General features: G+C 38.1%; 1 protein-coding gene across 7 annotated transcripts in view; it reads right to left on the reverse strand.

Annotated features, from left to right (window-relative positions):
• LOC141386220 (serine/threonine-protein kinase pim-3-like) overlaps window positions 1-10,819 on the reverse strand; it is a 70,688-nt gene extending 59,869 nt beyond the window's left edge. The window contains exons 1-9 of one of the 7 annotated variants that reach the window (XM_073953857.1): window positions 10,613-10,816; window positions 9,928-9,972; window positions 9,627-9,797; window positions 9,422-9,504; window positions 9,257-9,307; window positions 8,808-9,180; window positions 8,503-8,682; window positions 8,317-8,412; window positions 5,567-8,221 (exon numbers count right to left, since the gene is read on the reverse strand). In XM_073953857.1, the coding sequence (XP_073809958.1) occupies window positions 8,193-8,221; window positions 8,317-8,412; window positions 8,503-8,682; window positions 8,808-9,180; window positions 9,257-9,307; window positions 9,422-9,504; window positions 9,627-9,797; window positions 9,928-9,972; window positions 10,613-10,673 (1,089 nt within the window). In that variant the 5' untranslated portion in view covers window positions 10,674-10,816 and the 3' untranslated portion in view covers window positions 5,567-8,192. Of the gene's footprint in view, window positions 1-269; window positions 3,192-5,566; window positions 8,222-8,316; window positions 8,413-8,502; window positions 8,683-8,807; window positions 9,181-9,256; window positions 9,308-9,421; window positions 9,505-9,626; window positions 9,798-9,927; window positions 10,248-10,612 lie in introns of those variants that run through there. The other 6 variants (XR_012407753.1, XR_012407752.1, XM_073953858.1 and 3 more) reach the window with 6 other exon arrangements.
• Window positions 10,820-10,857: the final 38 nt, after the last annotated feature.

The following is a 10,857-nucleotide window of genomic DNA, read 5'->3' on the forward strand; positions in this document are numbered from 1 at the left end:
AGATAAGACTGCTCAATATGAGTAATGCTGTATGTGATGCCTGATATTATAAATTCCCTTAATTGATCACCATTTTTTGACGACTCATCAACCTCTATAACCATGAAATGTGTCAGGAGGTGAGTACGTTTTATTCTGGAAGTGAACTAATCATTTAAAGGGCACCTATTATTCACTTATTTTATTTTTGGTGTCCCCAGAATGTGTCTGTGAAATTTTAGCTTTAAATACTCTACATATCTTTATTTATATACATTGTTTTTTGTTTTAAACTGTTGAAAATGTCAGTTGTTTTGTCAGATTAAAAAGTGTTGTTTCTGTGTATGTGCCTTAAATACAAATGAGTTGTCTCTCTGTGCCTCGTATTGGAAATAAAGTAGTGTTTGGACATGTCAACTACTGGTCCACAGTGACAGGCAATCACCCAGACACTGATGAAGCAGAGACCCAGTCTGAAATAACAATGTTACGGGACCTACAGTATTATGCCCCTTTTTACAAGATCTAAAATACTGTAAGTCTCTGATGACCCTGGGGTGTGTATGTGACGTTTCAGCTCAAAATACCATACAAAATTATTTTATAACTCTTTGAAACTGCCCCTTAAAGGTCTCTATTTTATCAATCTAAGCATAAAGTCTAAAGTGCATGGAACAAAACCATTAAGGGCATGTCCAAATCAAATTTTGCTATTTTAAGGACAGGAAAATATGTTCTGTGCTCTGGCGCATGGTCCGACAGGGTTGTGCTTATTCTTTTCATGAGTTATGGGTGTGTTTTCAGCAAAATGTGCATTAAACCAATCAGAGTCTCATCTTTAGCCGTATGTTCACACCGAAAGCGGCGACAGCGCCAAAGTAGCCGGAATTCATTCATTTTCAATGAGAGCCGGCGGCGAGGAATAGTGCAGAGCGCCTTCACCGGTGTGGGCGTCGAAGAGAGTTGAAATCAAGTTAACTTTTTGGTAATGAGCTATGATGTGGTTCGGCAGCAAGCAATCAGAATGTAGAAGTCCGCCGCTCGAGAGCAGTCCACAGAACACAGTCAAAGTGAACTTTGGTTCTGACCACAGTTGTTTCCACGGGTTTGATTATTGCGGTCACTGGATTTCCAATTATTTGCAATGTTTTCTCACAGGAACATACATTAAAAAGTTACTGGTGAGTTACTCATGTGAATTAATGTTATATATATTATTCCTTAAAAAAGCGGGAATCTCAGCACATAACATTATTGCTGCTTCAGAATATTTCAGACATTTGGACACATTAGATAATTAAGTGCAGCAAAGCCACACCACATGCAACTTGATCTTCCATTGTTAAATAAATTTGATAAAAAGTGTGCAACATTTTCACGCTTGAAAGCATGTTTTATGTGGGAATGTGACTGATATGCTGCAACGGCCCCTTTAAATACAAGATCAATGTAGCGAATTTTGACGCTCTCGCCGCCAGAGGTAAAGGCAAACAGCGTTGTCACCAGGGCGCCCAAAGCGACCTTTGACGCTCTTGACGCTTTCGGTGTGAACGTATAGTAAGAGTCAGATGTGTTGCACCATGGCTCATTTTCTATATACATGGTGGACTTTGTAAGTGGAAAAACTAAACACTTCACTAGTGAGAAAACAGTTAGACAGATCATCTGTTCGAGGATGAAGACTGAGCCTCCTCCAGTCGGCCTCTTTAATTTCTCTTTGCTTTACTTTTACTCTTTAACTTTAGCTAACGCTCTGCACAGGACTTTAAACCAGCATTCATCTGGTCAATAGCGTGGTCTATTTCAGTTCCTCAAAATAGCAATGCGCCAACAATACGCCTTAACACACCACATTTTTAGACCAGAACACCCATGAGTCCACAAAGTGGCACAAATGGATTTGCTATTTAAACAATGTGGTGCAAAACATGAAAATTACAGTTGTGCTGATCTGAAAATAGCAACTAATCACGCCATACACACCTTGCACCTTATTGCGGTGAGTGTGTGATAGGGCCCTTAGGCTTTGATCCTAATTGTGTCATTTTGGTGACTGTTGCTTTGAAGTTAATGTGAAATTAAAATATATTTTTTACATGTCAGTGAGTGACAGAATTTGTCTTTAGAAGATATAAAACTGATATAAGCATCCAAAGCTTGCAGTTTCTCACTTTCGCCTAAATGGATCAATGATTTTTTCCCCATCACCTCATACTTCAGTTTCTCATGAAATCTTGATCATTCAAATGCTCTCTAGTATCTGACATAACCCGCCATTTTCAAGACGCTTTCCATTTGCTTTTCATTTGATGCGCTTGAGCTCAACCACTCTCACTGGCAAAGCTGTGATATGTGATATTGATATAAATACAATATTGGCTGATTGTTTTTTTTTTTTCAAAAGGGGAAGAGCTAATCTGTCCCACCCTCTCTCCATGTTTCAGTTGAGATTACGTCAAACATAGAATAAAAATGCTGAATTGAATCATCCAACTATGATGAAAAGACATTTACTGAAATAAATTCCAACATGCGCATCAAAGAAATTCATGTGATTTTGTTTTAACAGATTATGTGATAACTAGGAGTGATGGTACAGCATTAGGCAAACAAGTGGACCGACCACAATGTAGAGCATCTGACATGTTGTTTTGGTCATTCTAAAATCATTCAGCCAAAGTTCATCCTCAGACTGGTTCAGTATTATTATCTCCAGGCGCAAGTCATTTATTATATAAGAGAAAGGACCACAGTGTCTTCTCCTACCACAGAAAATTCCCTTTTTCTTTTTTATATTTGGTGCCGGTTTATCAGGAAGTGACCAGTTTTGTTCTCTTAGATGGAAACAGTGCTTTATTCATAAATGTCTTATGCAATATTCCAGTTTTGTGGATAAATCTCTTTGGATGGAAACACAGCTAATGAAAACTAGGTGTAAGTCTTCTTGCCGAACACACACTTGTCATCGTGGCTTTAATGTCCTTAGGAGACATCCAAATTCCAACTGCGCCAAGTAAATTAAATAAATAAACTGACCCAAGTGTTTCTAATCCCGCTGAGAGTGGACTGATGGATGTTGAGACAATCCCTCAGATCCTGCTCTTTCTGACCAGCGACAGGTAAACCAGGAACAGGAACCATTGGTCAATCAGTGGAAGGCATTGGCTCTGGTGCGGAGCAGGAGTCTTCATGACAAAAATGATGATCATTACCTGGTAAAGTTAACAGACATTAACATCTCTGGTGTATTTTGTAAATAAAACATGACTTCAGATGAACAACAAATTCCACTGTATCTCACATTTCACAGTTTTATGGTCAAACCTTATTAATATCATTATAAACATTTCTCAAGTAACATCTAATCACAAATATAAAATATATCCCAAGTAAATAACTCAAAAATGAAATTATAAACATGTAAACACTTTAAGGAAATAAACAGTTGTTTTCCCCTTTAAAATACAAATATTACATTTCTTGTATAAAAATTTGTATGAATAAACTTTGTGATCCTTTTTGTTGAAAATATAAAGTAGTGATGAACAATATATTGTTTGAGCATCGATATCCCAATGTGCGTATTTGCAATAGTCACAATGCAGGATTAATTTTAATAATGATTAAAAGATAAAGATATTATCAAAATTTGACATTATTTATCCAATGATGACCATGTTATTTTACATTTGATTGTTTTGTTTCTGTACTTGAATACTGTTCCACTCCCCAGAAAAGCATAAAGCACTGTTTATTTATTTATTATTGCTTGTAATTTGTTATAATTTATGCAGATGAACTGCATAGAAAAAGTCTTTTTCATCCAAGTCTATCTAAATTAATAAAAGCTTTCCAAATATAGCTATTCAAATCATCTGGTGAAATTATATTCCTATCGCAATGTATATCGCATCAAAAAAAAAAAAAAAAAAATGCAATGTCAGATTTTTCCAATATCGAGCAGCACAAATATAAAGCAATTGACAACACTGCCAGAGAGTCTTTCTCAGCCTTACGCATGCTAGACGTGAGCTAACTACACCTACATTTCGAAATATAAACAGAATAGAAAACTCTTTTTCAGTACACATTTGATTTCACGGTAATGATATATACATCATACCATCCAGCCCCACTGCATTTATTTATTGCCATATTTATAGCAGAAATAATACCTGGTCATTTATGTCATGGAAACACATATGTATATTTATTATCAGTGTGTTACTGAAATGCAACATGATTATTTATTAACTGTACTCTGTTAGCCCTTACTGTAGTTTATTATAAAGCAGATGTTTGTAAACATGCTTTGTAACCCTTGTCATGAACTGATCAAAGTAACAAATTGTAAACATTTGGAGTAAGATATTGTAACTGAATGTTTAGTGTTTACTTTAGAATGGTTTTCTATGGGAAAGTGCTAAGCATGTAGTTTAGCATCTTGTTCTTGTATTCTAGCAACACTTGTTTGCTGTATAAAGCATGTATTATATCAATAAATAATTTGATCTGTGTTTCCATTTCTCTTAAAGGATCATACTGATAGTGAGTGAGTCTCTGTTAATTTTAAAGTCCCCGTTAACTTATGACAAAATTAACCGTATGATTTTGTTAGCTCACATTGCTAGTGTTGTGGTGAACTATTTATCTGTGCATGTCATTAAAAAACAAAACTTGTTTGCCCTTATAATCTTAATTGAAATACAAAAATGCACTTCCTGTTTGTTTTTCTGTTAAATTGTCAGATTACGTACATCTTAGGAATTGGGCATGACTAACATATTTAACCACGCTGCTCCAACTGTCAGTTTTGACACTAAGCAGAAATGGTGAGCAGGATGTGTCTGTTAGGTTGTAATATCTTTGGCCAAACACTTTTCCCAATCTTACTAAATGAAATGCCTACTTTACTACATCCAATCAGCTCGCTGTCATTTAATATTCAGTTTCTCTAAGAACTGCGTCACTATACAAAAAAAAGTCGCAACTTCAAGTTCATGCAGACTTTAAACATTTTGTTTACTGGAGAAGAAAAAAGTTTAAGATTTATATTTTACTGAAAAGAGTAAAGACTTTTATTTTTTTTTACTTTTTATTCAATTTTATTGTTCATTTTCTTTGAAAAGGACAGAATTCTTGTACAGAATATAAACAACCATTTTTAATTATGAAAAACATTTAGATTACTCTTGGCTTGTTTTACTCATTTATATTATATATTTGTTTCATTGCATATTCTCATTTTAAAAACACATACTAGTTTACACTCTGAGCTGGTGTGTGTGTGTGTGTGTCTTCAGCTCGTACAGCTTCACACAGAGCCTTACAGATGCAGCAGAGGAAGCTCAGGATCAGGATCTGTTCTCCTCGCTTCCTCTGCCCCTCCTGCTCTCCTTCTACAAATCATTGACAGCGTTTATCTACACTGAACCTGACAATGCAACCCAAGCCATGACTGCTGGATTCAGATAAGTGTAATGTCACTGGCCACCTGTGCAGTGCAACCAGGGATGGCTCTCAAGGTCATCTAAACTGGACCGATCAGCCGGTGCTGCACTCAGACACCAGTGAATCAGCTGACGGCACTCTGTTACACACAACACCGTCTTCAGAAACACACAACAACACACTTCTGCTCGCTCGCCAGGCTATCTCTGAATGTGTCTGAATCTCTTACCTGTTGACAAGCTCCTAGGGAAGGTCAGTCTGCTCTACACACATACGGACAATTTAGCTTACCCAATTCACCTATAGCACATGTCCTTGGACTTTTGGGGGAAACCAGAGCACCTGGAGGAAACTAACGTGAACGAGGGGAGAACATGCAAACTCCACACAGAAATGCCAACTGGCCCAGCCGGGACTCGATCCAGTGACCTTCTTACTGTGAGGCGACAATGCTAACCACGGAGTCACTGTGTTGCCCCAGCGTGTATATCAATTAAGAAAGATGTATACAAGCATTTAAATATCTACTGACTTATTTAACTTTTCTCTTTTGTCAGATGGGTTCAGGTAGTGCCTCTGTCCTGCTGCGCTTCAGGAGAATTCAGCATCACAAGCAAAATGACCACCTTGTGTCATATAACATATATTGATCAATCAGCACGGTTGTCAAGGCAGAATCTCAAGCACAACCAATCATTTTAAATGACATGGTGAATCATTTAAAGAAATTTAAATGTTAAGTTCAGAGAACTTACAATATGAATTAAATGTTTGTTGCTGCCTAATGAGTAAGTTAAACACACCTTTGATGCCAAAACTTGGTATTTTTATTAATGAAAAGTTATATTATCCGCTTAGGGCCCCAAGAAAGTCTGGAGGCCCACAATAAATACTAATAATGTAATTTCCTGTCATATTTTGAGGGATAAGGCTTTAACAAATACATTTTAACTTAAATAGCATGTGTGCAATTGTGTCCCCCCACCCCCAATCATGGATCAGTCCAGCAGTCAAATCAGATGAAAATATAGTTTCAGAAAACAAATAGTTTGTTCATTAATTTTAGTTGTGAACTCATTTTAAGCAAACAAATCTTTTAAAATGTAGAGATTGTGTTAAGATAAAAATATAGAAAGCAAGACAGAGTGCTATAAGATAAAGACAGCTAAATAAATAAGCAAATATGAAAAGTGCTTATTACTGTAAGACTTCCGGGTCTCATGACTCGAATTGCTTAGGGCCCCCAAATCACCTAATCCAGCCCTGCTCATAACAAACAATCATCATGATCACGGTACAAAGTGTAGAGTAAACAATGTTATTAACACTATGAGCTGTATTTGTTAAAATAAATGTTAAATTATTGTGTGTTTCATTAGACAAACTGTTGAGATGATGAAAAACACGCAGTCTTATACGTTTTAGTTAAATTGTGATTCTCTGTGCTGAACATTGCCCCCCTGTGTTGTCTATGATCACTTACTGAGGAGAGACGTGACCCTGCACCACAAAAGCACTTTTTTACTTCTTTTGGTTTGAGCACATGCTTTTTAAAATGATTGAGCTGTTGAAACTTTGACCTACACATGAAAAAAACATATTGTTTAAATAAAGTTATTTTTTAAATTATAATTGTATTCTAACCTGAAACTGAAGATCGTCCTAAAAAGAGATTTATTGCACTATATTGGGATAATTTGTAATTTGATGTGCACAAAAGAAGAAAAACACAGTAGTGTTTACTTTAAATTCTCGTAAGAAGTTTAGTATTTGTATTTTTTCTAACTTTGAATTGAAGATTAAATCAAAAAACTATTCAGCACTCTTCAATGTTGAAAATTTTGTAGTTCAATGTCCACAAAAACACAATATTGTTCATTTCAAATTCTCATAGAAACTTTTCTTTTTTACTTAAATTGAAGATCATTCAAAATAAAAAACATTTGTTAAATATCAGCATGCGTGTATGGACATTTACTGAGTTTATTATCGACAGATCTGTGTTTAAGTAAAACAATTCGGCTAGTTTAGATTTTTATGTTTTAAATTCAGACATCAAATTTTGCAAATAAAGTTTTGGTCTAGTTAGTTCAGCACACTACAGACAGCATGATCATATCTGACTGAACAGAGTCTCCTAATTCCTCCAGTGTCTGTGTTCATTCATTCATTTTCCTTCAGCTTAGTCCCTTTATTCATCAGGGGTCGCCACAGGGGAATGAACCGCCAAAATATCCAGCATATGTTTTACACAGCAGATGCCCATCCAGCTGCAACCCAGTACTGAGAAACATCCACACACTCTCACATGCACAAACACACTGGCCAATTTAGTTTATTCAATTCACATAAACCACATGTCATTGGACTGTGGGGGAAACCCATGCCAACACATGGAGAACATTCAAACTCCACACAGAAATGTCAACTGGCCCTGCTGGTACTCGAACCAGCGACCTTCTTGCTGTGAAGTTACAGTGCTAACCACTGAGTCACTGTGCTGCCCTTGGTTTGAACATTTACATTTTAGTGAAACCAGTAAAGACAAAAAAACTGCTGTAATTGCGTATAAAATAACTTTATTGTTTATGATTTATTTAACACCTTCCCCTGTTTTTCTCTAAGTGGTCTAGAAACTGTACATTTGTCAACTGTAGACTAGCTTTTGTGTGTGTGTGTGTGTGTGTGTCTTCAGCTCGTACAGCTTCACACAGAGCCTCACAGATGCAGCAGAGGAAGCTCAGGATCAGGATCTGTTCTCCTCAGTTCCTCTGCCCCTCCTGCTCTCCTTCTACAAATCATTGACAGCGTTTATCTACACTGAACCTGACAATGCAACCCAAGCCATGACTGCTGGATTCAGATAAGTGTAATGTCACTGGCCACCTGTGCAGTGCAACCAGGGATGGCTCTCAATGTCAGCTAAACTGGGTCGATCAGCCGGTGCTGCACTGAGACACCAGCGAATCAGCTGACGGCACTCTGTTACACACAACACCGTCTTCAGAAACACACAACAACACACTTCTGCTCGCTCGCCAGGCTATCTCTGAATGTGTCTGAATCTCTTACCTGTTGACAAGCTCCTAGGGAAGGTCAGTCTGCTTCTGGACGTGACCCTCTGTGCGCCTCTGAATGGGAAACGGTCACACAGGATGTTGTAGAGCGTCACTCCTACTGACCAGACTGTAGCTGGAGTCGCATGGTAGCGATGTCTACGAAACCACTCAGGAGGAGCGTATGCAGGAGTGCCTGAGAGACATAAGAAGACCACAAACATCTGCTCAACATGCTCCAGTACAGACAAATTCCCTTTAGTGGATCAGCAGAAGTTCACAAACATCAACAGAACGTTTCCTTCTGTAACTCAAACTCACCTGCAAAGTATTTGTAGGCCGATCGCTTCAGCAGATCTCCACAGCCGAAGTCCAGCAGCTTGATGTCCTGGGACTCTGTGGAGATCAGCAGGTTTTCTGGTTTGACGTCCCGGTGCAGGACGACACGGCTCTCGCAGTGTTTAAGGGCCGCAATCAGCTGCACCAGCACTTTCTTTGCAAGACGCTCATCCAGACAGCCGTTCTCCTCACAGAAGCTCTGGAGATCTTGGCAAGGATCCGGTCGCTCCAGGATCAGGATGTAGCGCCTGGGATGGTCAAACCAGTCCAGCAGCTGCAGGACACTGGGGCAGGCAGGAGCTGATGTGACACGGGTCATCAATGCCACCTCCAGCGGCAGCCGACCCTGACCATCCTGCAGGACAAACCCTCCATTATATCCAGAACTCAATCAAACACAGCAAACACAACAGATTCACATCAAAACATACAACTTTCAGTCGCTCGGGGGTCCGGTCCTTCGACACGTACTTGATGGCCACCTGCAGACAGGAAAAGCAGAGTAAATCACACCTGCCTGATTGTGACACATGACATTTACTGACAGCAACATTTCTAAAGCATGTCTGAACAAAGGAGGGAAGAAAATCTCTTACTGGCAGTCCATCAGACCTGCGCATCCCAGCAAACACAGAGCCGAATCCACCTCGTCCCAGCAACGGGCCCTTCTGGTACAAGTCTGCAACACAGAAGAGCACAAGAAATGAAGAAAAGAGAGAAAGAGAAAACATGCTGCGGTCTCCTTAATGACAAATCATTTCATTTCTGAGCCATAAGATCTAGAAGATGAGCTGTGCTGACCTCTGCGAGAGCGTTTGGCTGGTCTGCTGGACGAGGTGGACAGTGTTTGCTGGCTGCTGCTCTGCCTTTTCCTCTTGCTGTTCCTCTGGTCTGTGGATGCAGAATCAGCCAAATGTGAAGGCAGAGGAGCCAAAAAACCAGGAAGCTCAGTGGTGCCGTCCCGTGTATCTTCTGTATATCAAAACATTTTTAATGAATCTTTTTTGTTAACTTCTGTAATCCTTTTCATATTAGTCAAACATCATACAGCATCATACAGTGATATACAATGACAAACAAATGAAAGATTAAAAACACTCACCTCCTCTTTCTTCACCCATGTGGGACATGGACAATCTCCTCCAACCTGCAATAAAACAGACAAATACAGACAAATATAAAAAATAAATGTAAAACAAAGTAAAGAAAAAGAAGAAGAAGAAGAAGAAGAAGAAGAAGAAGAAGAAGAAGAAGAAATTAAAAAAAAGAGCAACAAAAATGTGTTTAAAAAAAATATTCAGAAAAATAACTAAAATAAAGATGATTAGAGAATTTGTGCTCTTTAAAATAAGTCTTTTTCTCTCAGAAATCTCAGGAATCGCACAGAAATGCTCTGCAAAGTCGCCTCGTCTCTCAACCAACAGATTGCGATGGGTTTGATTGTTTTTATATGCGGTCAGAAATCATACAATAACACGCGTTGCTATAGCAACTAACATTGGCGTGACCTTGCGTGCCTGAGATATTTTTTTATTTTCATGAATACAATTCATGCAGTTATACGATTTCCTAAATCTTAATTATTAATAATAATTAATTAAAAGCTCTTGTTATAAAATTAAATAACTATCATTTTAATAGGCCTATCAAGCTTGAGTAAAACTTGATAGCGTCACCACCGACATTAGCAGCAGAGAAATCTTTAACGAAAATCACACAGAAATTCAAGAATAAAGTTTTTAATAAACATTACCAAACAAACGAGCTCTTCTATAAATGTAACTTACTATAATGAAGAAGTGGACAAAGATGAAATTGTTCTCCATTCGGGAGATCTACAGGAATCATAAACTGTTTTCAGAAAAAATATTGTATTATTTTCTGAGGAACACATTTCTAGGAGTTTATTTACGCTAAATTTCATGTTATTGCCGAATCACGCTGAAGCAGGGCATTACGAAAGGTCATGTGACTGACGTCCCTGACGTCACTCCTTGCGTAGTAAATGTATGGCCAACGCACAATTTAGGTA

This window comes from Danio rerio, chromosome 6 (genome assembly GCF_049306965.1).
Source record: "Danio rerio strain Tuebingen ecotype United States chromosome 6, GRCz12tu, whole genome shotgun sequence".
Classification (NCBI taxonomy): Eukaryota; Metazoa; Chordata; class Actinopteri; order Cypriniformes; family Danionidae; genus Danio; species Danio rerio.